At 47.1% G+C, this 27,377-nt stretch overlaps 6 protein-coding genes across 13 annotated transcripts in view; 2 read left to right on the forward strand and 4 right to left on the reverse strand.

Annotated features, from left to right (window-relative positions):
• Positions 1 to 269: 269 nt before the first annotated feature.
• Brd7-9 (Bromodomain containing 7/9) overlaps positions 270 to 27,377 on the forward strand; it is a 35,805-nt gene continuing 8,697 nt past the window's right edge. Inside the window, exons 1-6 of one of the 4 annotated variants that reach the window (XR_004469147.1) lie at positions 270 to 466; positions 542 to 1,170; positions 1,228 to 2,902; positions 2,976 to 3,270; positions 8,156 to 8,187; positions 8,243 to 8,445. Coding sequence is in view for 1 of the 4 variants with exons in the window: in XM_001356437.4 (XP_001356473.2) it covers positions 409 to 466; positions 542 to 1,170; positions 1,228 to 2,902; positions 2,976 to 3,220 (2,607 nt within the window). In the remaining 3 variants the exon portion in view is untranslated. Of the gene's footprint in view, positions 467 to 541; positions 1,171 to 1,227; positions 2,903 to 2,975; positions 3,382 to 8,155; positions 8,188 to 8,242; positions 8,446 to 27,377 lie in introns of those variants that run through there. The other 3 variants (XR_004469146.1, XR_004469148.1, XM_001356437.4) reach the window with 3 other exon arrangements.
• On the reverse strand, positions 3,556 to 7,249 carry LOC4817278 (ethanolaminephosphotransferase 1). Of its 2 annotated transcripts, none has more exons than XM_001356438.4 (9): positions 6,543 to 7,247; positions 5,861 to 5,929; positions 5,613 to 5,802; positions 5,282 to 5,538; positions 5,058 to 5,212; positions 4,824 to 5,004; positions 4,548 to 4,757; positions 4,442 to 4,483; positions 3,556 to 3,807 (listed from the first exon to the last, which is right to left on the reverse strand). In XM_001356438.4, exons 1-9 carry the CDS (start codon positions 6,600 to 6,602, stop codon positions 3,706 to 3,708), a joined length of 1,266 nt encoding a protein of 421 aa, XP_001356474.3. In that variant the 5' UTR covers positions 6,603 to 7,247; the 3' UTR covers positions 3,556 to 3,705. The 2 variants fall into 2 exon arrangements, 1 of the variants encoding a protein (XP_001356474.3); XR_001451106.2 differs by having other exon boundaries at positions 3,558 to 3,807; positions 4,095 to 4,483; positions 6,543 to 7,249.
• On the reverse strand, positions 8,832 to 13,569 carry LKRSDH (lysine ketoglutarate reductase/saccharopine dehydrogenase). Its single transcript, XM_001356439.4, has 9 exons — positions 13,516 to 13,569; positions 13,194 to 13,458; positions 12,986 to 13,129; positions 11,906 to 12,082; positions 11,450 to 11,828; positions 10,817 to 11,391; positions 9,603 to 10,758; positions 9,362 to 9,538; positions 8,832 to 9,290 (listed from the first exon to the last, which is right to left on the reverse strand). Exons 2-9 carry the CDS (start codon positions 13,251 to 13,253, stop codon positions 9,172 to 9,174), a joined length of 2,787 nt encoding a protein of 928 aa, XP_001356475.1. The 5' UTR covers positions 13,254 to 13,458; positions 13,516 to 13,569; the 3' UTR covers positions 8,832 to 9,171.
• Herp (Homocysteine-induced endoplasmic reticulum protein) lies at positions 13,592 to 16,354 on the reverse strand. Its single transcript, XM_001356440.4, has 4 exons — positions 15,661 to 16,354; positions 14,874 to 15,352; positions 14,478 to 14,810; positions 13,592 to 14,418 (listed from the first exon to the last, which is right to left on the reverse strand). The coding sequence occupies exons 1-4, from the start codon at positions 15,895 to 15,897 to the stop codon at positions 13,989 to 13,991; spliced, it is 1,479 nt and encodes a 492-aa protein (XP_001356476.3). The 5' UTR covers positions 15,898 to 16,354; the 3' UTR covers positions 13,592 to 13,988.
• r2d2 lies at positions 16,978 to 18,379 on the forward strand. Of its 2 annotated transcripts, none has more exons than XM_001356441.4 (2): positions 16,978 to 17,211; positions 17,299 to 18,379. In XM_001356441.4, exons 1-2 carry the CDS (start codon positions 17,067 to 17,069, stop codon positions 18,096 to 18,098), a joined length of 945 nt encoding a protein of 314 aa, XP_001356477.3. In that variant the 5' UTR covers positions 16,978 to 17,066; the 3' UTR covers positions 18,099 to 18,379. The 2 variants fall into 2 exon arrangements, with proteins under 2 accessions (XP_001356477.3, XP_015035849.2); XM_015180363.2 differs by having other exon boundaries at positions 17,089 to 17,211; positions 17,274 to 18,379.
• On the reverse strand, positions 18,519 to 27,215 carry Cdc14 (cell division cycle protein 14). 3 transcript variants are annotated; one of them, XM_001356442.4, is made up of 7 exons: positions 26,680 to 27,215; positions 23,038 to 23,198; positions 22,706 to 22,971; positions 21,972 to 22,642; positions 21,155 to 21,910; positions 20,741 to 21,091; positions 18,519 to 19,854 (listed from the first exon to the last, which is right to left on the reverse strand). In XM_001356442.4, the coding sequence occupies exons 2-7, from the start codon at positions 23,093 to 23,095 to the stop codon at positions 18,681 to 18,683; spliced, it is 3,276 nt and encodes a 1,091-aa protein (XP_001356478.4). In that variant the 5' UTR covers positions 23,096 to 23,198; positions 26,680 to 27,215; the 3' UTR covers positions 18,519 to 18,680. The 3 variants fall into 3 exon arrangements, with proteins under 3 accessions (XP_001356478.4, XP_033235815.1, XP_033235816.1); XM_033379925.1 differs by having other exon boundaries at positions 19,115 to 19,207; positions 26,680 to 27,207; XM_033379924.1 differs by lacking the exon at positions 26,680 to 27,215 and having other exon boundaries at positions 23,038 to 23,218.

Consider the following 27,377-nt stretch of genomic DNA (forward strand, 5'->3'; position numbering starts at 1 on the left):
TGTAATTACCATGTACGAAAATGTACCTTTTTGTTGAACTTTTTTGTTTAAACCTTGTTTTAGTCAAATTACAATAAATGGGAGTAGTTGAAAGAAGTAAATCCTGTAGGAAATTGATTCATCAAAAGATTAAAACTATGTGGGCACAGTTGAGAGATCTAACTAGCTAGTAATATTCGACGGAATATCAAAAACGAGGAATATGTACAATAGAACTTAATTCGTCAGTATATTTACGGTATATTTTCATAACGACACTGTATATTTTGGTATATTTCTGAGAGTCGGACGGTATATTTATCGATCTGGTCACACTGACACACGCGTCTTTTCGCTGGCTTTTTTTTTCGTTTATATTAAATTAATTTATCACTTGTTTTCCTAACTGGTGGCACATTCACCAGGACCATGGGCTCCTCCAAGAAGCACAAGAAGAACAAATCAGAGCGCCGGGATAAATATGAAGGTAAGTGGATGGCGCAGCCGCCCCGACGAGGAGACACCACTGACACATTTTTGCCGCTTGCGTTCGTTCGTGCAGAATATAGCCAGCACCAGAATCCGGCCCATTTGCAGCGGGGACTGAAGCTCATCCTGAAAGTGGCCACTCCTGAGTACAGCTCCAACTCCCACATGACGTCCAGCGCGGTAGATGGACCCCCCACGGCGGCCGAGGCCATGATGTCTCCGGTGCCTGATGAATTGCAGGAAACGGGTGGTCACCGTGAGCGCCACAAAAAGTCCAAGAAAAAGAAAAAGAAGAAGGACCGTGAGAAGAAGCACAAGCACCACAAGGAGAAGCGGCACAAGAGCCGCGACAAACATCGAGATGTGGACTCGGTGGATGAAGAACTTGCAGCGCTCAACGATGATGCGGCCTGCAGTGGATTTGGATCGCAACAGGCGGTTATACCGCCACCAATTGATGCCGACTCGAGCCAGGACGGCTTCAGCTTCATGGACGACGATCAGTCGCAGCCGCTTCCAGAGAATATACTTTTTTACGCCGGCATCACCACCGACAACTCTCCGTCCAATTGCCCGGTGAGCAAGCCGATTGCCCCGCGCAAACTGGATGAGATACTAATGGCTTCCTCGCCCGCATCATCATCACTGCCATCGTCATCGCTGGGCCTGGCAGGCAGCAGTCCCACCAAGCCACTACCAGACGTGAGTGTCTCGAATATGAAATTAATTTTTGTGGGTCAACTGAGTTTCCTTTTGTAGCTCCATATCCCATCACCTTCCACACCAGGCGGCGCCAGCTCCCAGAATACTTTAACACCCAAAGCTCTGGAGGCGCCGAGAACTCCAAGCAGCAGCAGTGAGTCCGGCCGAGAGCCACGAACCTGCGTCCTCAAGCTGAAGCAGCAGAAATCGCCGCTCAACAAGCTGCTGGAGCATCTGCTGCGCTTCCTGGAGAAGCGGGATCCGCACCAGTTCTTCGCCTGGCCCGTCACAGACGACATTGCCCCCAATTACTCGTCGATCATCAGCAAGCCCATGGACTTCTCCACCATGCGCCAAAAGATCGATGGCCACGAGTACTCCACGTTGACCGAATTCAGCGATGACTTCAAGCTGATGTGCGACAACGCCATTAAATACAACCACGTGGACACGGTCTACAACAAGGCGGCTAAGAAGCTGCTGCAGGTCGGAATGAAGCATTTGCAGCCGGAGAATATGATGAGGAGTCTCAAGCCCCTCTCTGGTTTCATGCGAGAGCTGACGGCCAAGGAGCTGGGCTTTGAGTTGAGCTCGAATGAGATGGGCTACGATCTGCATGATTCGGCGGATGAGGGAGCCTCAACGGGGGCAGAAGAGCCACCCACACCAGCTCAACTGGAGGAGGAGGAGCGCAAGAGAGCCTTGCGCCTGGAGAATGCACCCAAAAACCATTTCGAGCCGTATGTAGATGACCTGACTGGCGAGGAGATCCTGGCCCAGGTACAGAATGCCGCCCAACAGGCCAAGCAGCGTGTGAACGCCAAGAAGAATGCCCACAAAATGGGTTTCCTGCGTCAAGGCCGCGATGGCAGCACCACCTTGAATCTGCTCATCAAAGAGGAAACCGAGGGCCCCGAGCGAGTCGTAACCATTGGCGATCTGGTGGGCAAACTCCAGACCGGCAGCACTCAGCTGCAAGTGCGTCAGGTCGATAGCCGCAATGTGGTGAAGCCCGTGAAGCCGCTGAGCTACGGAGCCTATGCCAGCTTCGCGCCGACCTTCGACTCCCGATTCTCCACGCTGAGTGCCGAGGAGACGAAGCTCGTGCTGCGTACTTACGGCGATGCCTCCAGCGCGGAGTACGCCGAGAGCATTCTTCAGTTCACTAAGGACTCTAGCTTTGGCACCAACATAGCCAACGGCCTGCTGGACATTCTCACCAACGGGGAGCACAGCAAGTCCCTAGACGAACTCTACAACATGCAGCTGCACTCGTACGAGCATCAGGAAATCGAGAAATGCTTCGACACCGAGGAGTCATCCACTGCGCAGGCCCAGCCACAGGAAACCCAAGAGCAAATTGAGCAGGAGTACGAGAAGTACAAGAAAACTCGCGTGGACTTCAAGCGCTTGCAATCCCTCAAGGAACTGGGCATCGATGTGAGCTTCCTGGACAGCATGGAGACGGAAATGAAGACTTTTGAGCTCAACCGCCGTATGCACGAGCATCTAAGCAATAATCTCACTCTAATCGAGAAGCTGCGGGTAACCCAGCACGAACGCCTCTCCCAACCGCTGCCCAGCCACCTGGGTCTAGTGCAGCCAGCGGGTCAGGAGGAGGCCCAAACCGCGCAGCAACTGACGCAGCAGATCAGCGACTTGGCCAAGAAGCTGCCGCCCTCCGCCATAGCAGATCCCTTTGCTCTGCGAAAGGCCATGGGAATGTCTTATGGTGAGTAATCATAAGACCAATTTTCCTTTTCTTTAGTTTCCCCCTTTTAATTATAAAATTTCTGTTCCCGTAGCTGGTTTGCCGCCACCACCGCCCGCCTCACCGCGCGTCCAACTGCCGGAACTTCTCCAGCAGCCTGTGGGCCTGCCCCAGCTGCCGCCAGTGCCTATGGACATTGACGAGCAGGATGAGCCCAGTGGCGGTGTCGCTGGGGATCTGGAGAACGAGCTGCGCGAGTTTCTCGAAAGCGGCTCCGGCATGCACTCATCGAATCCATCCGACGACAACAGCATTGTGGCACAACTGCTGCTTAATTAGTGCGATAGATGCGGATGCGGGATACCATGACGCGCGCTATGTTTATAATGTAAGATAATGAAAGTTTTGCTAAATTATTTTCATATATTCAATCAAAGTTAGTATTCTGAATAAAATTTAAGCACAGGATTAACACTCGTTCAAGAGAGATTCCAACAAAACAAGGAAGTAACTATCATTGTTTCCGGCTCCCAAGTTTCATGGCTCTTTGAGTCTTTTATATGGATAATCCTGCTGATCTGTGCTTTAGATATTTTTATCCATGAGTGATGGAAATATTCCAATTTCTTATCCCCGAAGGCTCTCAAAGCTCCCCCAAAATCATCTCAAATCTCTCTCTCTTTTCGACTAACAATTGTATTTTTCATTGCCATTTCATACTTAACCTACAGACACTTTGAACATTGCTTAATAATTGAACACTAGCAAACGAATTTAAACACAACACACAAAAGCGAAAGAGTAGAATCGACTGCTGCTGGTGCTTAGACTTCTTCAATGTTTACGTTTTCCGTTTCCGTGGGCTCTATGGCTTTGGACTCCTCCTGCAGTTCCTGTTCCGCGGCGACAGTCGGTTGTTTTTTGATCTACAGAAATTACAATTGGATGGAGGCGGTACAGTCAGTAGAGCGTTGCAGCAATTGCCATTCATTCAATAGTCACTCTTCAGGCACATAATACTTATCGGGTCATGCGGTTAGAGATCTCTCATAGCACATGCGGGTTAAAGCTGCCTTCAAAGACGGTTCGGTTCGGATGCACTTACGAGTCTAAGAGTCTTATCAAAAGAGTTAAGTACTGGCTGATTAGCTGCTTAGGACTAGGGTTAGGTATTTTGTAGTAGGGTATAATAGTAGCTTCGTATGGACTTTACCACGTTATATGCACACCGCATGAGTAGAAGGAGAAAGAATATCGGTTAAGTGTTTAGAATTGAGTATGGACCACTTGGACCTAGACTCGGACTTGGCCGAAACGAGGGCGATGGCGATGGCGAGGTATAAAGTTAAATGTTTTTTTTCGGATCGATCCCCATATAAATATATATATATATATCACAAGATGGTTGGTTGATTTGTTTGTGGCCTTGTCGTTGATGATGTTTCTTTGGGGGCGGGGGTGTTAGTGAGCGAATTAGTTTCAATGGCCCTTGATTTTGTTATTATTCTGCAGGGATTGTTGTGATTGTGGATCTGCCGTTTGGCTGCGAGTTTGTCTTACTTTGAAGCATCTGATATGGAAGTGATTGCACATTTCAGAGACCTAGAAGGGGTTCGAGAATAGATTTGACTGGATTGCAGAGTTAGGGAATATATAAAGTACTTACCACACTATAGCCGTAGTGCCAGTGCGCTAAGGTAGAGAATATGGTCAGACCCTGGACTATCCAACGTTCTCCGTCCGATGTGAGATCCATTCCGAAGACCTGCTCGTAGTAGGGGAAACAGCAGACCCCCACAGTGGCCGCCAGGGGCCACATGAGCACATTGAAGCCATCGCAACGGGTATCCGACATTTGGGCCACAATCAAACGGCACTAAACGCAGGGGAACATTAGAAATTACGCAACTGTCCGTCAAAATGTTGTTCTGTCCGATCTTACGGCTATGTTGGAGAATATGGTGCCATAGAGTATCCATAGAATGCGCGGCTCTAGGTTGATCACATCGTTCCGCGAGAAGAACGACCAGATCACGGTGATCACAAACAGCCAGACGAAGGCAAAGAAGGGACGCAGCATCTCCCACATGGGACGCATCTTTCCCGTCTTATTCTTGTAGGAACTTAAAGGGAAGAAGTAGATTATCTTGGCTTAAAGAAAGTGCATTACACTTACAGGTAGATGTTTCTGGCTATAATAGGATGACTTGAAACCATGCCAGATCCAATCAGCGTAAACTCAAACACATTGGCAATCGTAATGCCGTACATGCTGAAACGATAGATTCCCGGTCCCAAAACAGTGGCCAGAAAGAGAATTCCACTCACGCCCTGAAAGAGGAAACGGGATTCCAATGAAACAGGGGCCTCAAACCTCAAAAGAGGTCGGTTACCACTCACCCACATGGTGAAGTCATAGCCCCATGGCAGAAACATCACACCCGTATTGTACTTTTCCACATGAGTTAGATAGAAATTAAGAAAGACGTTCCATATCACGAAGAACATTCGAATAGGCGGCAGGTCTTGGGTGCCGAACAGGGAGAAGATATATATGGGTATCAGTGCTGCGGAATAGGAGTCCAGTCCGTGATCGAACAGCTCTCCCAGCGGTCCACTCGTGCCAGTGCGACGCGCCTGCTTGCCATCCATGCCATCTGTTGGGGAACACACACATTCACATTAATATAATGACATTTTCGAGGGAATCGATCATCCGTTTAATATTCACCCAAATTGTAGTAGATCAATATGTTTATGGCCGCCACAGTCCACACCCAGGCGGGCACTGTATTGCCGATCTCCTTGTCGTTGGCGGCCTTGAAGTCCCAGTCGTAGTAGGAGATCAGTATAAAGTTCACTACGGTCATGAGGAAGCCCACAAACGTGAGCAGATTGGGGGCCAGCCATCTGGGCAGGAACTGTCCATTTAGAAGAGAGTTTCAATACGTTTCTTTGGTGTGAAAATATATCACTTACCTTTACACAATAGTTCCAGAATGGGTGCATTATATAGACACTGACGAAACCAGTGTCTATGCAGTTGTACTATGGGAAAAAGATAGTGAAATTTTGATGAACTACTTCTCCCCATCTCCATTACTTCATCTTGTATGTACGAGTATATGAAATGTTACAGAACCCTGTAATTGTAATCTTCACAAGTACAAATTCCACTCTTTCCCTATCTATTGTCCAAGTATTGGAAGGCTACGCGGAACGAACACATGGAACATCGATCCAGTGACAGTTCAATGACTTATATTAGAGAACGTTTGCGAAACATTTGTTTGACTAAGCCTATGTCTATGTCTATTTCCTATCTCCCTGGATTGATGACCCTATGAGTACACTAGTAATTCATTAAAAATTTTTGATAGTACGGCAATTTCCACACATTCGTTGCCTAATCGCCAGGCAAAGGCAGAAACAGAAACAGAAGCAGAAGCAACCGGAACTGGTACACGCATTGTATTGAATTGTCCAACGATAATCGTCTTGCTTTATATATAATTTAATAACAATTGATTCACTCAGTGCATATGTGAGCAGGGAGCAGTGGAGGAACGGGGTGTCGTGTCTTTTGGGGCACGGCAGAGATGGGCAGGACATTGATTTTTTATTGGTGGGCAGCTCCAGCCCTAGGTGCCCCAGTACTCACCTTGTAACGCTCGAAGCCCCGCAAATGAGCCTCCGACAAATAGCCGCCGGTGCAACCCATTTTCTATGTAGTTTCTGTTGCTACTGCACTACTGATAACAGATCCAAAGAGAGGCGACAGCGACAGCGCGAGAGAGAGAGCGGGAAGAACTTTAGAAGAGATAATGCGAGAGCGAATGCACCGTTGAACTTGGATCGGGGAAATCGGTTAGAGAGAGTGAGAGTCCAGGCAATCGCTCCACTCCGGCTATCGGATATCGGGCTTGAGTTGACCTTTGTTTCTGGTACTGGTTATGGTGCCAATAAACAACTGAAAACTTCACTTCACTGAGGCTTATTGTATAATGTATAATATCTGGAATTTCGATGCGGTTCCACACACATACACCCACACACACGGCGGCTGTTCGTTCTCACACGCGGTACGGCCAGTACTTAAATTAAATAATCGCTTCCTCCCTTTCGCACACGCAACACGCAAACAACCGTTATTAAAGAGCGAACAAGAATAACTGTAAGACTTAAATCGAGTAAAGAAGCGAAGAAGGCGAGGTGGACGTGGACGTAGACATTGGATTGTGGAATATATGGTCTGCTCTGCCCCTGCCTCTGTGGACGCGGACAACGGCGACAACTGGTGCTAGTGACTGCTGACTGGCCGGACGCCGCGCTCGGTCGTATTATCAAGACTGAAGACGAATGGAGCGTAGCACAGCCCCAAATTCCCAGCGCTTAATTCACAACGCCAGCGTAGACGTCGCTGCCGGCGCTGGCTTAAGTTCCACAAAAATAAAAACAAACACAAATCCCATTACACACATTGCTATCGCGGTGACAAGAATTTTGTTGTTTTGAATTCTGTGTTGTGTGTGTGTGTGTATTTGCATTGAATGAATATGAATTGAAATTTGTAAAATCCACAGAGCCTGCGCCCCCGCTCCTAGAACTGTGGGCAGCAGCGGGCAGAGACGCCAGCAGAGGTTATCAGGCGGAGGCCCGATGATAGCCCCCAATCTTGGACACCGAGTTCACCATCATATGGGCTGTTGTTTATTACAATTATAACCGACGCTAATGACCGGGGACGGATTGGTTCGGAACGCTTCGGTTTCGGATCCCCATGGGTGCAGTCGTGTATGCTCTAGGTACAATCATCTGATCGGAACGGAACGGTTCGAATCGGATCCGGCTCTGAAAACCCCTGTAATCATCATCATGTCATGCTCGTGCAGGCATTGGACCTAAATATAGAATTGATTCTTAATCGAAGTAATGTTCAATTTTTCGTCGGTAGTAGTAGAGTTTCCACAGCTCTGTGGTTCAAGTTCAGGCGATAACCCTTCGAGCCGGGGAACGGGTTGCCATGGGGGCGATGCCGAACGGAAATTGAAACTTGAAGATTAAACGGAATTGGAACATCACAATGGGTATCCGTTCTTATGAGTGATGGTTGAAACATTTTAAGTAAATGAAAGTGATGGGTAATGATATAAATATTATTGGAATAAGATAACCAATGGCTCAGTAAATATTTTTGATAGAAATATTATATGTAAGTCTGAATAATATGAGTATATTCCCTCTCTGACTATTCAAAAACTCTTCGTTAAAGGTTTTTTAAAAATATGCAAGCTCGTGTAAAAGGGGTAAGTAGTCTTCCTAACCTATTATTAAATTATAAATATAATTAAATATATTAAGGAGCAGATGCTAACAGATTCCTAAAGAGGAGATTGCTTTTACGTACAATATTGAATGGGTCCCACATTGGAAGAAGTGGAATTTCTTAATGCAGGAAAATTGTTATTTTGAAACCACATTCTTACCTTTAACCATGAAAGCACATTAAAACGACTCCCTGAAACTATTTTTCATTTAAAAAAATAAAAGTAAATTACTCCTAATTTGTGTTACAATATTCCGAATTCTTCTAGTTATGTGCATTTTTTTAATCAAAATTGAAATAGAAAACGAAATCATTTTGCGTTTAAAATGGGTTCAGAGAGAAGAAATCGAGTGTCTTGAAGTAATAAATGGAATCCACATTTAAAAAGAAAGAAAAATAAAGTTTTTTTCATAATTAGACTCATGTATCCAATAATATATCATTATTATCTCCATAATGGTAAACCGTTTTCCAATTAATAGCTTCCTTATGTTTTGAAACCTTTTATAGCTGTATATGGGAATGAAGAATTTATGGAATCAAAATGGAATCCACATCTGAAAATTATTAAAAATTGACTTCATTACAGTTCCTCCAATAATTTCTCAAATAAAACCAATTGAATATTATAGAATTTCGTTATAATTTTCCACATTCTTTTCAAATCATTCGTCCATCAATAATAATTCCCGCAGGGGAAACAAATTTCACAAGTTCGACATCAACTTGAACGTAGTGTTTTTGCACTCAAGTAGCTTTAACCATAAAACTTATTTTGGTAGAAAGATAACATTAACATGTCTTATCGACCAACAAAAAGTAACACCAAAAAGTACAGCGAGAAAAACAGCAACACAAATTATGGCTGAATGAATGAATGAATGAAAGGCACTCATGACTTAAGCCTAAGGGATATACTATTATTCCCGGCAGTACGTTTCTGTTCGATTCGGTTCGTTTCAGACTAATTCAACCATCTGGAGGTCTCCGTGGCAGTCAGACCCTCGGAGCGCAGACGCTGCAGCATGGGACGATAGATGTCGGGGGTAAAAGGCAGCAAGACGCCGCGTTCCTGGATCTCACCTGGAAAAATAAGAGTTACCAGAATTAGAAAAGGGTTATACGAACTAGTACCGATCCTATAGGAGACTCACCATCTAGTATCATTTTGGCTGCTATTGCGGCGGGCTTGCCCACCGTCATAGCCATAGCAGAGTGTCCCTGGGGCTGGCCATAGACCACGAAGTTGATGCCACGCTCCTCACGACGGCCGTCGGGCCAGCGGATGCCCACCTCATGGCGCAACACAACCAGATCACGCTCTTCCCTTTCTGCAAAGGAAATTATCAGAAATTAGATAAGAGTATGCAGGAAATACCCGCTAGAAATACCCACCAAAGGCCAATCTCTTGGACAGATAGTGACTAAGCGTGTCCAAGGGTGTGTTGAGCTTAACAACGGGCGTCTCTTCTAGCAGACCCAAGCTCTCAATGCAATCGACATCGCCGATGCGTTCGTTCAGCTTCTGCTTGAGGTTCTCGTAGAAGATGCTCGAATCGGACATGCCCAGCAGGTGGATCACAAGCTGCCGCCAGGTGACATCCGGTCCGCTGGGATGCAGCATGGAATGTGGCTCTGGATCAATCAGGCCCAGCAGCTGCATGGGCTTAATGGACTCTGAGAAGCCCTTATACCGTATGGTGCCACGGAGAAGGGTGTGCACATCCCTGCCCAACCCATAGAGGGAGCCGTACTTGGTGGAGTCCCGATTGGGGAAGCCCTCCAGGGCAAATCCTGGCAAAAAGTCGAGACTGCGAGGCGTGGACATGAGCTCCCCGCCGCCCGATATCTCCACGATCTGGCCGCGACTCAGATACTTGGCCGCAGAGAGGGTGTTGAGCAGGACGCCGCGCGGCGACCATGAGAACTTGTAGCGCAGGGCATTGTTCGAGTGCTCGGGGGCTGGCAAACCGCCACAATAGCTCACGAAAGACTCGACGACTGCTCCCTTCTCCTGCACCTCGTGAATGCACTCTAGCGCCAGCAGATGATCAATGCCCGGGTCCAATCCCACCTCATTCATGATGGTGACGCCCTTGGCCTTGGCCTCATCGTGCAGTCCAGAGATCTCATCGTTCAGATAGCTGGCCGTGACCATGTGTGTGCCCTCAGCCACGCAGTAGCGAGCGACCATGCCATGAAGGCTGTAGGGGAGCAGGGAGACGACCACGTCCGCCTTACCGCAGAGCTCCTGCAGATGGCCCGTGCTCTCGTTGACATCCAGGTAGACGCTGTCCACGCCCGCGTATTGATTGGCCAGCCGATCGGCCTCGTCCTTGACCTGCGAGCAGACGGTGATGTTCACGTCCTTCTCGCGGTGCAGCCACTCCACCAAAGGAGCAGAGACCATGCCGGCGCCCAGCACTAGTACTTTTTTGTGCGATTCGGAGCTGCCTTCCATCTTGTGGCGCGAACGATTGCTCTGGGACTCGCGCAGTTCCTGAATGTACTGAAAGCCCTCGGTCAGCTCTCCATTGCTCGCGATAATCGCCTGAGGGGGATGGGTATTAAATAGCTGATAACACAGATAGACGCTGATAAGGTCTCACCGATTGGATGGGGTACGAGAACTGCTCCTCGGACAGCGGCTTCTTGGCATCGCTCTTGATGATATCGTGGACATGGGGGGCCAGCAGCTCCCCAAACAGATCCGTTGACTCGCGCGGCAGCTGCGTGGGCATATTGTCAATGGAACACACAAGCACACCAGGTCCCTTGAAGCTTTTGGTATCCTTATTCCTGTCCGCATCGTACAGGCAAAAAGGCGTGTCGATGGTGGTGCACTCGTTCATGAACTCAATGGAGCCGCCCGGATCCGCAGAGATGTCGCAAATGGCCAGCATGCGATGGGGCAGGGCAGGACTGCCCTTGCTCACCGGCAGCCAGGGTGTGTTGGCGGGACGCAGCAGGTTCTTGGCATCTGGTATGCTGATTAACTTCGGACTTCCGACCGCCCAGTAGATGCCGTTCACTATGACAGAGGCATAGGGTGCTATCTTTGTGCTCAAAGTGGATATATAACGCTCGGGGTACTCGTCGTACTCCTTGGCATCGAAGCCGCCGCCATCGCGACGCTCCAGATGGTCAGAACGGCTTACCTCGCAGCCATACAACTTATTCTGATCTGTAAGGAATACAATATTAATGTGATTCACATGATTTCCAAAACAATTTCCACTCACTTCCATGCTCTGCCACCTTACGCAGCATCTCTGGTGGAACATATTCAATGGGCAGCTCCGAGAATACCTCCTGGGCGCCCTGCGACACATTACCGGAGCCGGTGAAGACAAAGGTCAGAGGTCCGATCGACTTGGGCATCATTCCCAGAGAGATCTCATAGCCGCAGTCGCGTATGGCCTGGCGGGCCATCGACGAATTGCGATAGTTGTGAGCGGGACCAATGTGCATGAAGGGTGTGTGATGCCCCAGGGCCAGCAGACGCAGCCCGATCCCATGAAGAATGTTCACCATGCCAGCGACGCCAGCGTATTTGCCAAAGGCCACCTGACGAGCGCCGCGTTCGTCGATGATGCGTTCATAATCGATGAGACGGATTTTCTATATGGCAGATCATAGACAAGATAAGAGATATATTTATGAAAGTTCGAATGGGGGGAGTGATGGACAACACAAACCTTCTCTAAGACAGCATCCAGCAGTGGCATGTTCGATTCCTGGGCCTTGATCGTGTGCGAAAAGAAGCAGTATGTCTTTCCTGGTATCAAAGCATCGATGGGCACTTGTTTGACGCCAAATATGACAGAGGCCTCGCTGATGTCCTCCTGAATGTGAGCTCCAGCTTGCATATAGGCCTAGGTATCACAAAGAAAACATTATTATCTGTTATCTTATTTAATTTGTGTGTGTTTATGGTTTATCTTTTGAGGAATGAGCAGTATTATTGTTGCAAAATACTATAATCTCAAGGAGTTGGTCTATCATTTAATGAAATGTTTGTTTAAATTGTATTGAGTATACAAATATTTTACAAAAATTAGTTCCTCGACAAAGGGTGAGGGGATACTTGATATTGTTATCATTATTCTCTCAAAGGGTTATTCTATAAATATTTATATTTTTTCATTAGTCTTGTATAGTTTTGTATAGAACATATCTTTATCAAAAGAATCATCCAAAGAAGGAAGGTATGATTATAATTGAACTCTCAAAGATTCAATTATTAAAGTAATTCCAGCTTACTATCTCCACCTATCCATAGAAATCTTGTATCTATATATTTTCAATGAAACCCACAAACATTATTGTTATAATACTATTATTATGGCGAATTATCTCAAAATATTGCTTCTGCTTCGTATCAATCCTCACGTTTGCTCTTCAAAAACTTCGTCGTTCGCTTATCGTTCCTATCATTCATTAAAATCATTTCTGTCTATAGCCTATAGCTTCCATAGAATCATTCCGCTCCGTGGAGATAAGCCTTGTTGATTTCTCTTCGCTTTTCTGCCTTTGTTTTTGGTATTTTTCAAGGCCTGGCCGCAATTGCCAAATTTAGAGCTCTATGAACTGGAAGAGGCTTATCAAACGGATTTATTTATGGTGCGGCACTGTGGGGGGCGTGTTGCTACACATATAATGCGTTTAATCTATCTGGCATGACTTCTGATATGATTTTCGGAAAGCGATTGGAAGGTGGTTCCATAATTTCGTTGCCATGGAAAATTACAGGAGAATCTCTTCTGATGCTGGCTCACCTGCATGGGATAGGCGCGACGATTGGAGGGCTGTACGATGACCTTAACATTCTGCTTGACCAATTTTTGGACATGGGTGGGTCCGAACGGAGCCCGTCGCTCCCACACGGACTGATCCTCGCGTCTTATGGCAATCACTCGACTCTGAAAATGAGAAGAATACCCAGCTATAATTGGGCGGCATTGTTGGGCGGGTCAATCAACTTACATGGCGCTGTCTGACCAGCGGATGCGCGATTGTTGCGCGCTGTTGAATCACTCGCCACATGGTTCGGCAGCAGTTGAATGCGGATTTCAGAATATTCTTCAGTTTTCAGTTTCAGTACGTGGATGCGATCCGTCTGCTCTGAGTGTTCGCGGTGTTCTAAAGGCAATCCCGAGACGACGGAGACCAGCCCCTAATCAGCAGCCAGACCGAGCCATAAACCCCACCGATAAGCCGCTCTCAGTTCCAATCTCATCTCCGCTCGAAGCTAAAAGAAACCAAAATTTGAGTGCGTTAGCAGAGAGGCAGAGAGAAATCTACTTACCCGCGGAGGAGAGAGCGATCCTAATTCCGAATTTTTGGCTGAAAATTTTCCATTCCTGCTGATAAGAGAGTTTCGCTGTGTTTGGTTTCAGTGTTAAAGCATAATTTTTATTTGTAATTGCATCTTGGATTCATAGTTTCGTCTCTGGCAGTCGTCCAGAGCAGATCATCTCCCTTTCGCATTGGTATTCACATCAAAAACAGTGTTTCTTCTCTTAATTAGCTAATGTCTAAGGGCTACACGGAGGAAGGGAGGAGCAGCGAGCAGCAGCCACGGAGCGCGCACGCACAGACATTAAATAAATATACTAAATCCTTAAAGCTAGAAAAACAAAGTGCTTTTGCTACCTACTTTGACAGGTAGTCAAAAACGAAAGGAAGAAGTTATAACATTTTGATTATGGGGGGTGTGTGTGGTGTGGTGGCTGAAAGCGGCTGCGCCCGCGAATGGTTATAGTAGATGTACAGATTCCTCTACAGCGCCGGTGCCTCGGGCAGCAGCGAGGTGAAGAACGTAATGACAAAGGTGCGCACAGCGGAAATCACAGAGTTATTGGCATTTGGTGGTTCCACTGCAGCAGCTTCGGCTGAAACGGCAGCCGCCTGTTCGGGTCCAGCAGCACTGGCTGGAACTGGCGCTGCAGGAGCAGCGGCGGCAGGAGCAGCAGCTGGATCAGCAGGAGCATCAGCCGCTGCACCGAGTGGAGCATCGGGTGCATCCTGACCGGCGGCCACTGGCTCGACTGCAGCCTGTGGATCGTTGTTCTCACGCTCCACGGCATCCATCATGCGTTGGATCTGTTGCACTGCGGCGAAGGCAGCAACAGGATGGCCAGCATTATTGTTGCGATTTATGTTGTTATTGTTTCGCTCACGACGACGTCGCAGAACACCAATATGATATCTAACAGGGAGGTGGAAGACTTTAGCCTAAATTCAAAAGCATTGTAGAGAGCCACTCACAGATAAATCACCCCGGCAATGAACATCACCAGGAGGCAACGCAGCGGCGACGAATTGAAGTACAAGACAGTCACGAAAATGGCCAGGCGCGTGAAGCTAAAGAAACTGTCGAGCCAGTCCCGGTTCTCGGGTTCCTCCTGGATGAGGGGGAAGTTTGGTCTGTTAGCTGCTGGCTGCGCCGCCTCCGCTGGCTGGGCGACAGGCGCCGGATTCTGTTGGGCCGCAGCTGCAGATGCGGCGGCATGCGCAGCCATCTGCTGCTGGGCCTGCAATTCCCATTGCGGCATCATATTCGGCAGAAGGGGAACTCTGTTCCCAGGCGGTGACTCCGCGCTGTGGAGGATTTACGTTGATTAAAAATGCCACAGAGATGCCACATAAAATGCTGGAACTCACCCCCGCATCAGATCCTGCAAGTATGCGTCATAGACCTGACTCATCCAGGCGTTGTAGAGAAGTACCCGCTGCTGGTAGGCCACATGCGGATCGGGATGGGTGGCCGCCTGTTGCTGCTGTAGCCAGAGGGGATACCATGTTCTAAATGCGAGATTATTAACATCCCCGTGCAGGAAACTGTCGACACCGGCCTGCTGTTGGGGCAGTTGCAGCGGCGGCTGCTGCTGCTGCTGATTTGTGGCATGACGCTGACGAATCTCGTTGGTGCTGGCGTTGAGGTTGCCCTCCTGGCGTGGGGCTGCGTTCTTCGGCACTGCAGTGGGCATTGCCGGGGTCTTGGAAAAGTGCTTATTGGCACAGACCAGGTGAAAGATGTGATGCTGCTGGTAGACGTCCTTGTAGCTGCGTATGACCTCCGACAACTTCTGGGCATCATCCAACAGTTTGCCAGAGTAAATGAGCTTTTGATCGTTGATGTCCTGCAAGCAGAGAAATACACACTCTTGAGTCTCCTACGGTTTTAAATTTGCACGCTGCTCCATGACGCAAGAAACATGACGAATGCTATAAATTACAGCTTGATGCAAGGCCTCTCTGCCTGCCGCTGGATGTACTGACGTGTACTTGGTACTAAACTAAGACGCAAATTGCACAGAATCGACTTGAATGGAACGCTAACCGAAAACATAACACGATAAGATAGCGGGGCCAATCCACACGCCACAGCTGACGTAAACTACGATAACAATGACACACCAGCGAGTGAAATTAATGAGGGGACGCTTACCGGTTTGCCAGGATACACCAGGGACAGTTGCTTCTTCAGGCGCTGTACCGTCCAGGAGAGATCACTGTCGACGTTCATGTCGTCATACTGTTGATTTGACGACTTAATTAGGAGCCTCACACTGGTGCTGCTGGCCGCTGCGGCGGCGGCAACAGCAACGCCAGCGTTTGTTTTGTCACGGGCAGCATCACAGCCAGCTGCTGTGGCCGCTGCGGGCGATGCGGCAGTATCGTCCATAATTGTGTGACCCCCAACGCTAGCTCCGAACGCACTTTCTACTGCTAGTGATCTTGTGATTCCGTTTCAGCTTCGCACTCGCTGCTGCCCCAATGTTGTTCACTTCTTCCTATTCTCGGGCTCGCGCACGATTGATGTTTGTATGTTTAGACAAACTTTTACATTTGATTTGGCTCTTTTCCCCTTTGTTTTGCTACCGAAAATAGTTTGGAATGCTGTACTTTCTGATGGAAAACGATATGTTTCCGTTTCGTTTCGTGTGTTGTGCTGCTTTCAGCAGAGAAATTATTGATTATGAAACGAAGTTATAAACGTCCGTCCGTGGCCTGAGTCGGAATTTTCGCCTTCGTTGCTGATTCTGATCTGAAACTGGAGATGACTTGTTCCTCACTCGCCTGCTACTTGTCGCAAGTATTTTAAAAGTCACAGTTTACGCTGCTAAAAAATATCAAATACTGCAGGCTAGAATACATAATTTCACAACTACTGATTTTATATCTACTGGTTAATCAAATTATTATTATTTTAGAGTATATTTTTTTCTTAGTAGCACTTTTATAAAAATAATATATATATCTCTTGTGACTTGGGGCTGTCTCTCCTGCTCATCTCTGGCAGCAACACTTGTTAATACAATACATTCAGCAACAGGGTTGCCTTGACTCTTGGGAGCTGCCAACCTGCTGGTAGCATACGCTGACGTGTATGCATATTAAATTGTACGCTACCTATTTCATTGCCGCAGTGGCTATTAACATAACTTTCGAAGGCTAAAAACATTTGAATTCCGTGTTTCTATACAGTATTAGCGAATTATTTTCAAAACATTGCTGTGACTTGATATTTTTCCGCTAATATCGCTCATCTCTAAGCTCGAAAATCAACGATTAATCCATCTTCGACCAGCAAAATATGAATGAAATATGAAGGGACAGATATCGTGAATACGTATGTTGATTGTAGATAAAAAGGAAGGCTAGGATAATTCTATAGGAATATTTTACATTCAGTGTTTTTTCCCGCGGTTTAACTCAGGCTGTTAACCATTTTAAATTGAGGGGGCTGAGTGGGCTAAGCTCGTATATTTCTGGTCACACTGCAACACAACACTACAGTCACACTAATAAATTGCAATAGAATAAAATAAAATTTGAAGTTTTGAAACGCAGATGGATAAAAAGTCAGCCGTTTCGAATTTGCAGGAATTTTGCGCCAAGAGCAAGATACCGGTGCCGAAATACGACTATATCGATGGGGAAGATGGAGGATACATTTGCAAAATCGTTCTTATGGATATAGAATCCTATGGCAATGGTAATTACATGCTGAAGTTCTTCTCGACATATGTACATATGTATGTACTTTCAACTCATTAGTTCCATCCATTTCCCCGTTTAAAAGGCCGCTCAAAGCGTGACTCCAAACACCTGGCGGCCTCAAATATCATGAAGAAATTGCGCACACTGCCGGGCCTCAGTGAGCATCTGTCGGACGATATCGGTGACAATAGTTCGGATTTGTACGATGAGCTAAAGAACCTTAATCGGGATATGCTCAAGGAGCTACGCGACTACTGCGTTCGCCATGAAATGCCGCTGCCCCTTATAGAGATTGTGCAGCAGTGCGGCACACCAGACGCTCCCGAATTCCTGGCCTGCTGCTCGGTGGCCTCCATCAAGCGTTACGGCAAGTCGGACAAGAAGAAGGATGCCCGCCAGCGGGCCGCCATCGAAATGCTGTCGGTCATCTCAACCGATATGGGCAAGGTAACCGGAATGGAAGTTGTCAGCACCAAGCCCGCGGATCAGGGGACAATTCCTATAGTCGATGCCAACAACGACATAGAGACCGAACGTCGTCTTATGTTCTCCACCTACCGGGACCTCACCGACTCGGGCCGAACGGAATTCTATGGGCGCAAAGTGTGCGATGCCCACAACTATTATAAGGACTTCTTTCCGCACCTGAAGAAGGCCGCTTTTGAGGTCATCAATTCCACAGAGTACGAAAACGAAAAGGATCAGCTTATGGACATTCTGAAAGCCCTGAATATCACACCTGAATTCTCAACAGTTCCAGCAAAATCCATGAAGAAAATGGTCAAAATTGAGCTAAACGTTGATTTTGATCGCGTTTTTATTGATTATGAGAACGATATCTATGGCTACATGATTGGCTACTTCAAGGATATGCTTGAATAGAAACATATCTATAATTTGTAATTTTCCGGAACTGGCATTTTTCTACCACAAATTCTATAATGAGGGTCGCAGAACGGATTGAATCCCAGACTACCCAGGAATTTTTTGTTGAAAATTAAAAGCTTCATTTATCATTCAAAACTTCAGCCACCCCTGTAATACTAGTGAGAATCTAGACGTTCCCAAAGTATAAGTATATTATATTATTAACATTTTTATTTTTGCTATATATATAGTGGTCCTTACAACTAAATAAACTTGTATCCTATTTACACTCTAAACGAGTCTGAATAATGCACATAAATTTCGTTCGTTAATACAATCTAAAAGGATTTGGGTTCGTGTGTGATAAAACATCAAGAAGTTTAAATTGATTTTAATGATTCGTTAACTTTGTACAAGAATTGCAAAGGCAATATATGATTTAAAGCGGGGGAAACTCTTTCTATTTGGAGAGGGGATTCGGATTCCGACATAATCTATAGATTCCCAAAAGTTTAATTTCTCACTATTTAACAAAGGATTATGTTGTATGTTTGTAAAACTAAAGGCAACAAGGAAGGACAGGGAATCTTCTCCTGCTCAGTAGCTGATCTTCTTGCGCAGCTTCAGCGACTGTTGCTGCTCCTGCTGTTGGCGCTCTCGCTCCCGATCGCTGGACAGGCGGCTACCAACACGTGGTGCCACATGGTGCTGCTGCCACTGCTGCGTGGATGACGGTGTCGGTGCCGTTGGCGTGGGTATGCCCGAGTTGGAGGCCGATGCCGATGCCGAGGAACCCGATTCACCAAACACCCGACGCGACAACTTGAAGCTGCCTCCAGTGCTGGGTGTTGTGGGTGTGCCACTGTTGCTGCTGTATTTGCTGCTGCCTCCACTATGGTTGTTGTTGTTCGGATTGTGGTTGGCAGGAGTGGGTGCGGAGGTTGCTGCTGCTACGGCGGCCGCTGCTACGATGCTCGTCTTACGCAGTAGTTTCGTGTTGTATTCGTCGCACTTGTCCTTGTCCAGGCGCGTGGAGCTCAGAGATCGCTTGTTCCGCCTCGCTCCCACGTGCTCGATGATTGCCTCCAGTTCGGCACTGCCGCGCCCACTAAGACGGCCTGTGTCTGGAGAGGATGATGGGAGGTGGTGGTTGTGGTTGTGGTTGGGTGGAGGAGAAACAGAAGAATGGGCATTACTCAAATTGCAGTTGTTGTTGAGGTTGTTGTTCGTGTTGTTGGATAGCTTGGACTTGGCCCCAGCCCCAGTCCCACTCCCAGTGCCTTGTGTGGCCGCTGGCAATGGATTCGAGTTCAGATCGAGCGTAGCGGAGGAGGATCGTGTGGCTATATTATAGCAACCAGAGCCAGCAGTAGAAGTAGTACAAGTGGAAGCAGAGTTGGAAGAACTAGTTCCCAAAGCAATCAACGACGACATGGCGGTGGGTATTGCGGACACATCGCGATAGTAGCGCGCCGTCGCCACCGTGCAGGGCTGTGCCTGAGCGGCCGCAGGCGCGGGCTCTCCGGCCGCTGGACGCTGATAGCGGATACCCGAGCGACCGCGCAGAGTCATGTGGTGGTGCGAGGTGCGGGCGGCACTACCTCGCGTGGGGGGAATGGTGGCCGAGCTGCCAGCGGCAGCACTACTCATCATCACCACAGGGATCTTGCTCTCGTTGATGGTGGCATACGGTGGCGGCTTGACGCTGTTCGTTGTAGTGGATACCGGCTGCTCCTGCTGTTCCGCCTTGCGCAGGTGTTTCAATTCCATTCTGGGAGGAGAGCATATATGGAGCGTATGGCGTATGGCGGCACAAGAGATAAAGATACAGATAAAGAGATACAGAGTATGGATACCGGGGGTACGGATACAGATCAAAGGAGACAGAGGGGGATGCTACGGAAAACATAATGCCAAACCAACAGCAAAACAAGGCCAAAACATTCGATAAACAAAATAATAATCGCAAGCTTACATACAATTTTGATAAGTTTTTTGAAAGTTTATTTTTTGCGCAAATAAATTTTTGTTTTTTTTTTTTGCAAATTTTTGGGCATGCACTAAACGGAATGTTTAAAACAAACTGCAGAGAATGCCAAATACAAAATGTTTTTTTTTCTCTAAACTAAGTTAGTAGCTAAATTTAGTAATCGATCAACGGTAATTGATCAGTGATCATTCGATAGTTCCTGGATTAGTCTGGCTGTACATACGCCGTTTTGTAACTAAGTTTTTAATCGATCTTCGATCAATATCAATTATAATCGATTGATGATCGATTTCTCCTGGTTATCAATAGATAGTGTGGCTGTACATACGCCATGTTGTATCTTAATTTAGTAATCGATCATTTGGTGGTCAATAATTATCGATAGTTCCTGATAGGTTAGTGTTTGGTGCAAATTATATTACGGGGAGGGGTTGGAAAATTAATGGAAATACCTATAAGGATTCACTCTATATACAACTCAAGCAATGGGGGCGGGAATGGGGGTGAGGCAACGAAATAGGGCAATAAAAAATGATTTAAGCAAGCCCGCGCGCCCGCACTGAACAAATGGAATCCAACATAAATATTGAGGCTTCTATTGGCTACATTTCGAGAGGGAGGAAGCTTCGAGTTCGAGCTCTGGCGAGGTAGAGGGGTCACCACTTACCTCTTGCTGTAGATCGCCAGGCTGCGGGTGCGACTGCCGGGCAGGAGATTGTTAGTGGTGCCATCATTGTTGTTTTTGTTCTGATTATAATTCTGGTTATTCAGGGATGGGTTTAGAGTACTGCTGTGAGAGAGGGTACTATTGCTGGTGTTATTGTTCAGATTGTTGGCCAAAGCAACCGCCACCGCTGCCGCCGACACTCCCGGCACTGTTCCTTGCAGCAGGGAGGGCGTGGTCTGCGTTGCACATCTCGCGGTTATCGTCGCGTGGGTTGTCGCCGTCACCCCATTGTTGTTGTTCCGGAAGGGCTGAGAACGGGCTCGCGTATGCCTCAGATTCGAGTCCAGCTCGCTAAAAAAGATAGATTGCAAATGCTAATCTGTACGAATATTTAAGAGATTTTCTGCGACTTACTTGTTGCTGTTAACATTTACGGAGCGCGAATGGTGCCGTCGCAGCGCCTTGATCTGATTCAGTTTGTCGCCCTGCGTCTGGGCCTGTTTCTTCTCCAGCGCCGTCTGCGTCATCCGCACAGTCGATGCGATGGTATGGCGGGCCGCATCGAATACATTGCCACTGGGCTTCCGCAGCTTCTTCTCAGTGCAGGTGGTGACGTCGGGCGTGGCATAAACAACACCCGGAGTTGTCATCAGTGGGGTGGCGCTGTGCACACTACGATGGGTGACCACCGGATTGACCAGGCGCCTCAGGGAGTTGGCAATCACTGTGGGTTTGTTGGCCGCCGACGGGGACTTGCGGCGTCGCGTTGACATTGTGTAGGTGGCGGCCAGCGGTGGGGCTTCGGCCGGTGCGCTGGCCGTATCCGTGTCGTTGTCGCTGACATTGCAATTGGGATCTTCCGTGGTGCAGCGCTGGTACAGCGCTCGTTCGTTCCGCTCTAGGCGCCGCTGCTCGGAGATCTCTTCGTCCGTCTGGTCGGCACCCGAATCCAGGGCTGTGTCCTGGTCATTCAGATGCATTGTGTCCACACGTTGGGAAATCCCCTTGACTCGATTCATCAGCAGATCCACGGGGGGATTCGAGGCGGCGGAGGCTTCGGTCAGTTTGGTCTTCAGCTCCAGGCTGTAGATGCCATACGTGTGCCGTAGCATGGGAACACCAGTGCGACGGCGCATACGTTCGCCCTCGGACCACAACCAGCTTTGTTTGCTGTAAAGAGAATGCAGGTGATTAGTGGGATTACTATACTCCTGGCTATATCTGTACATACTCCTCCATCCACTGCTGCTGATGGCCAATCACGGAACCCGGGCGGCACAGCCTTAGCCAGGCAATGGCCTCAAGTGCGGTAAAACCATAATGCTTCATCATATACGCTCCAATGAGGCTGCCCGTGCGACCTAGTCCCGCTTTGCAATGCACGGCTATGGCACCCTTTGTGGTCTCACAGATGGAGAGGAACTTCTTCATGATGGCATCGCTTGGTGTGCTTCCATCGATGAAGAACAGATCCTTGTGATCGAAGCCGGCATTCTCAAACGAGGAGGCATGGTAGACCTTCGCATTCAGTCGAATAACGGTGGTCACATGGTTCTCCCGAAAGTAGGAAAAGTATCGCTCCGGTGCATGGCACGGATACCCATTGGGCAGGGTCTTGCTCTTCTGATGTGGCCCACAAAAGGCAATAAACTTCTGGGGGACAATCCAATTGAAGTCGCCGTTCTCCACGCGCTCAAAGTACTCGTACTCCTCGGCATCAAAGTCATCGAAATTGAAGAAGCCCGCCTGCAGGCCCTTGTGCACGGCATTTAGGCAATCCAGCAGGGAGATCTTGAAACTGCTGGGACCATAGCTGGCATCGCAGAAGCGCGTATAGGCGGGTATTTCGCCAGACACCAGAGGCCTATAGGCCTCCAGAGGCGTCTTATTCAGGTAGATAATCTGTAATCAAGGAAAATTCATATTACTTTGGCTCTTTTTAAGTGATCTTCATGCCATACTTACGGCATACGAACCGATCAGATATGCCGCATTGAGCCGCTTGGCCGGATTCATGGAGGTGTAGTGGACAATCTTTCTGTTGGCATGGCACTTGGCACTCAGCTTCGTGTTGAGCTTCATGCAGTATCGATACAGCATGCAGATATTGAGGGGACCAAAATCGCTGTAAAAGTTCTCGTAGATGAACTCCTCATCGATGCTGAAGTAGTGCGTGTTGACGGTATTCTTGGGCTTGATGTTCTTCTTGAACGCCACAAAATACAAACGGTCTACAGGGGGAGATACAAGTATTAGGCGTCTGTAGAGACTCGAAGGAAGTTCGATTATTCACTTACCTTTCATCATTTCGGATGCACAGACCAAGAGATCTGAGTTGTCATCGTCCAGCATCATAGCGGATATAGGGCTCGGACTCGGACTCGGAATCGGACACGGCTACGGCTACGGCTACGTCTAAGGGGGCACGGAGACAACACCAACGACTGCTGCTTGGCGACTGCAACAATATAAAAGAATCTACATTTATTACAAAACTTTTGAATGGCTCTGCAGCAACAGTAAAGCAGTAAAACTCTCGCCAAAGTGTCTTAAATCACTTCTGGAAAGCCCACACACACGGGGTCTTTGGTTTGCCGCTTCCGCATGCGATTTTTCATTAACAAATTCGATTGTTTACTATTATTCGGGTACCCTATAGAAGTGAATGGATGCGACAGCTTGACAGGTGAAACCGATCAATGATAATGATACACAAAAATACCTGTATTCCTCGCAGTCTATCAGTAGATGGGTGGTATCTCTTAGTCGTAACCCCTGGAATATAACATTTCTACTATAAGCTTTTGTTCTTTCTTTCGTTTGTTAGCAACAAATGCGCCCACACACAGTCACGCAGACACACACAGGCCGCCTGCACAGTGCGACCTGAGAGAGACCTGACTTTGCCTTAATTGGATGGAAATAAATGATGTTTTCCGCAAATGGTGTTCCACCTATATGTATGGCGCCTTCATATATGTATGTATGAGTGTGTCTATGTATTGAGTGGAAACATGTGTTCTGTTTGTCGCTTTTACCAACTTTATGAGTGGTCTTGCCCCCCAACCATTACCCATTACCCTCCCCATCTAGGCAGAGTGCTCCCCCACCCGCAAGACACAATTCTTTTGCCTTATTTGCTCCACTTTTCCTTTCGTCGTAGTCATATATTGTATGTAGGTGATGGCTTCCATATCGATATATGTACATATGTACATATGCATATAGCCATCACTCCGCAGTCCCTCCCTCCGTCATTCAGTCATTCTATCAAGTCGTCAGTTTTGCTGGCATCCGCATAAACATAAATCCCATAAACAATTGATGGTAACAGCCTGTAGTCTCGAATGGGGAACACTCTTCCGCGAAGGATCCAAGAAAATAAACAGGGGAAAGTGGATGGAGTATCTTAGAAATATGATGATTGAAGGGGTACACCTTTTGGAGTTGGTTTATTTAACTGTTCCAAGGAAATTTCCATACATTTTCCCCTGTATCCCATATATTTTCCGATCTCTTAAGTTCCCTTATCTAAAGTTTTCGCCTATCAATTTCCCCAAAGGGCGGATTAACCCTATTCTGTAGGTCTAAAGGCGTGCCTTCATCTACTAATCTGCATAAGAGAATGTATTTTATGGGTCTGCGGTCCCACCAGCAGAAGGTTTACGATGTTGACCCCATCATCGAAACTGTTACGCACACACACAGCCATACCCATACCCATGCCCATAGGAAAACACATGTAAATGTTCGATTTTATGCAAATTTGTAACCTTTTCCAAAGCTAAGCAGCAGTTGGCGTGCCTTTAGAAAATTTTGGACCTCAGCTGGGTTATACGATGCGCTCCAACGTCTGTCCACCCCTGCCCACCCCTCCATGCACTTCCTTTTCCTGATTTTAAAGTTGAAAAGTCAAGACGCCGGAGGGCTTTTTATGGCACATTTGCATGTCGACTAAGCCCAGATCCAAAGATAGGTGGCAAGCCGGGCGCCAAAGGTGTAGGTACTACTTATATCGCATGACATTGGGGCGGGCCGTGCGAATAACGGAAGCAAAAATAGATGAAGATATTGAGATATAGGGCACTACCGCTACCGCCCATACCATAGTACATTTACGGTACTTGATGGGGCGCTCTCTAGGACAAAGGCTAACTGCACATTCTCATTCATATAGCAACGATCGATATGCAATGCTATCCGAAGCTTTCTTTCTCTCTGTTCTTGTTCTATGTTTAGCTCCCAGCTCCCAGCTCTCTCTCTCTCTCTCTCTCTTTCTCTCTTTTTCTTCCTACTTCATTCACTGTTCAATCGAATATTTCGAATTTGGAACTCTTTCTATCCCCCTTTCGCTACTCCTTTTCGATGCGCTGAATCGAAGAACATTTCCAACTCTCTCTCTTTCTTTCTCTCTCTATCATTCTCGCTGGAACGAAGATCATTTCTAAATATAGCGACCCGCTAATTGACGACACTATCAGCAGGAGTATGCAATTTACTCTCCGCCTCTCCATCTTTCTCTTCCATTCTGTGCTGTGGAGAACTCCAACGACAACTCCCACGTGACGACATCGAAATCATATCAGCCACAAACAAACACACACACACTCTTAATCGGGCTTATCGCTGTTCTGTTTAAACATTGAAAAGACGAGTGGAAAAGCAAACATAAAAGAGTGAGTAGAATGCGATAGAAAGGCGACCCTGGACGGAGAGCACTCCTCCTACAGTTGGAAATGGGAGATGGGCTAGGCCAAGGTATATTCAACAGAAGGTAGTCTAATCCCGATCTCCGCTTGAATCTGGTTTGGGTGCCAACTGGAGACAGCTCCATTGGTCTGGGTGTGCCTTACCTTCAGATGGAATATGGCTTGGGCTAGGCACTGGCGACTATTCCGAAACAATGGCCATTTGAAAAGCGTCGAAACGAGTTTTAAATATAGCTGGGCCCAGTGTGTGACGTCACCTACAGCCCGACTACAGCCCAGGCACAAATAGCCAAGAATGACAATAGCAACGACAGAGAAAAGCGAGCAAAACTAAAAGCAACGTCAATGCATTGGCGATTGAATACGATGCTATACGTTTTCAAAGTTAGTTTTCAGTTGGGGAATATGGACGCGGTGCCGTGGCAGGCCAGCGATTTTTGCCGCGCGCACATACCACAACAAATCCACATTACAACGGCAACAGCATTCACCTGCAAGAGCCACCTCCCCCCCTAACGTCACCCGCCCACTAACCAGCTAGAGAGACCGATTAAGTCGAGTGATTCGACAAAGATATGCCCATTACCAAGTGTCCGATGGAGCCATATGGAATACTAGCATCTACAAGTGCCACTGGATCTTGTTTTTCTTAGTTTTAGAGGCGGAAACATACACTTTTTCTAGCTATTATTTTCTTTAAATTGATTGATCTTATTGATCTCATCGAATCTGGCTATGGTAATCTACCTTTGCACATTATTCTGAGTACGGGGTATAAAAACAACACGGCCAATTGCCGCTCTTGCCTACCACTGCGCATGCTCCATCTCTCTGAAAAGCTGGTTTAGCCGCTCTCTCCGGCTCTCCGTGCTCCAAACGTCCTCTCATTTACACTTGTGCTTCTGCGGCTTTTATATGGCGCTCTTTCTCTCTCTCTCTCTCTCGCTCTCTCAGTGGGCTGTGTGTGTGTGTGTGTTGTATTAATAAAAGCAACCAACGCATTTTTCAACAAAAACCCAACACAAAACTGAAAAAGAAACCCGAACTGGCGACGAAGAAGACTTGGATGGGATGTGTAGTACTGCGTAATCAATTTTTGGGGGAACGGAACCATTTCTGGACTATTTTCGTGGTTCTATCTGGGAATGGGTGGCAGGGGTTGTTACAGTTACACAGTTTCTAATTGGAACGTAGTACGTGGGCATGGCGTATTGGAAGAAGGAGACTCACCAAACTGTTATTAGCTTCCCGCAACGGCTATGTATGGATATGCACAGGATCTGTATTGGAGCAGCAGCCACACCACACTCCACACAACATAACACTTAATTTTGGGGAAATCGTATTTTTTTTGGGGTATTTTCAATTTAAAACTGTAAATTTATTAACGGAAATTTGACATTAGGAAATATATGTGCGATTTCCATTCAACAACATTCTCAAAGCAAGCTTTAGATTAATTCTGTTTTCTATTTTTCAAATACCGTAACGAACACGGCAGCGCACGGTCAAAATGGAGCGCACGGGATCCAACGAAAATTTATCAACTGCTGCTCGAGAGAGCTCCAAAACAAAAGTAAACTGAAAATTACATTGCAGCGTTGGCGCTTTTTCTTGCTCTCAATCTCCCCCACTTGGTCATTGCGGTCCGGCTCTCCTCTCCGGCGTTGGGAATCTAGCTATTTTACAGTTGTTTTGGCTATATATAATGTTAGATTTCTGGAACTTTCAAATTAGGCAGAAATCTGGTTATTTCAACTACATATTTAGCCATGTTTGCTTTTCTTCCTAAAATATTACAAAATGCAATGATGCCACAATATATTAATAAATTAGTTGTTACAAAAATGTTGGCCATCTTTTTAAAAAACTATAGCTTTTTTTGGCTAACAAGTTGCCAACACTGTTCTGCTCTCTCAGGTTGTTTT

Source organism: Drosophila pseudoobscura, chromosome 4 (assembly GCF_009870125.1).
Source record: "Drosophila pseudoobscura strain MV-25-SWS-2005 chromosome 4, UCI_Dpse_MV25, whole genome shotgun sequence".
NCBI lineage: Eukaryota > Metazoa > Arthropoda > Insecta > Diptera > Drosophilidae > Drosophila > Drosophila pseudoobscura.

Coding starts and splice junctions, on each gene's coding strand:
- LKRSDH (XM_001356439.4), bottom strand. CDS start 13,253: ATGTGGCGAGTGATTCAACAGCGCGCAACAATCGCGCATCCGCTGGTC. Junction 11,829..11,905: donor TGGATGCTGTCTTAGAGAAG/GTTTGTGTTGTC, acceptor TCTGCCATATAG/AAAATCCGTCTCATCGATTA. Junction 11,392..11,449: donor TAAGGTGGCAGAGCATGGAA/GTGAGTGGAAAT, acceptor TATTCCTTACAG/ATCAGAATAAGTTGTATGGC.
- LOC4817278 (XM_001356438.4), bottom strand. CDS start 6,602: ATGGGTTGCACCGGCGGCTATTTGTCGGAGGCTCATTTGCGGGGCTTC. Junction 5,930..6,542: donor GGGGCTTCGAGCGTTACAAG/GTGAGTACTGGG, acceptor TTTTTCCCATAG/TACAACTGCATAGACACTGG. Junction 5,213..5,281: donor GCTATGACTTCACCATGTGG/GTGAGTGGTAAC, acceptor TTCCTCTTTCAG/GGCGTGAGTGGAATTCTCTT.
- r2d2 (XM_001356441.4), top strand. CDS start 17,067: ATGGATAAAAAGTCAGCCGTTTCGAATTTGCAGGAATTTTGCGCCAAG. Junction 17,212..17,298: donor TATAGAATCCTATGGCAATG/GTAATTACATGC, acceptor CCCGTTTAAAAG/GCCGCTCAAAGCGTGACTCC.
- Herp (XM_001356440.4), bottom strand. CDS start 15,897: ATGGACGATACTGCCGCATCGCCCGCAGCGGCCACAGCAGCTGGCTGT. Junction 15,353..15,660: donor TGGTGTATCCTGGCAAACCG/GTAAGCGTCCCC, acceptor CTCTGCTTGCAG/GACATCAACGATCAAAAGCT. Junction 14,811..14,873: donor TTGCAGGATCTGATGCGGGG/GTGAGTTCCAGC, acceptor AATCCTCCACAG/CGCGGAGTCACCGCCTGGGA.
- Cdc14 (XM_001356442.4), bottom strand. CDS start 23,095: ATGATGCTGGACGATGACAACTCAGATCTCTTGGTCTGTGCATCCGAA. Junction 22,972..23,037: donor TGCATCCGAAATGATGAAAG/GTAAGTGAATAA, acceptor CTCCCCCTGTAG/ACCGTTTGTATTTTGTGGCG. Junction 21,092..21,154: donor GTAAATGTTAACAGCAACAA/GTAAGTCGCAGA, acceptor TATCTTTTTTAG/CGAGCTGGACTCGAATCTGA.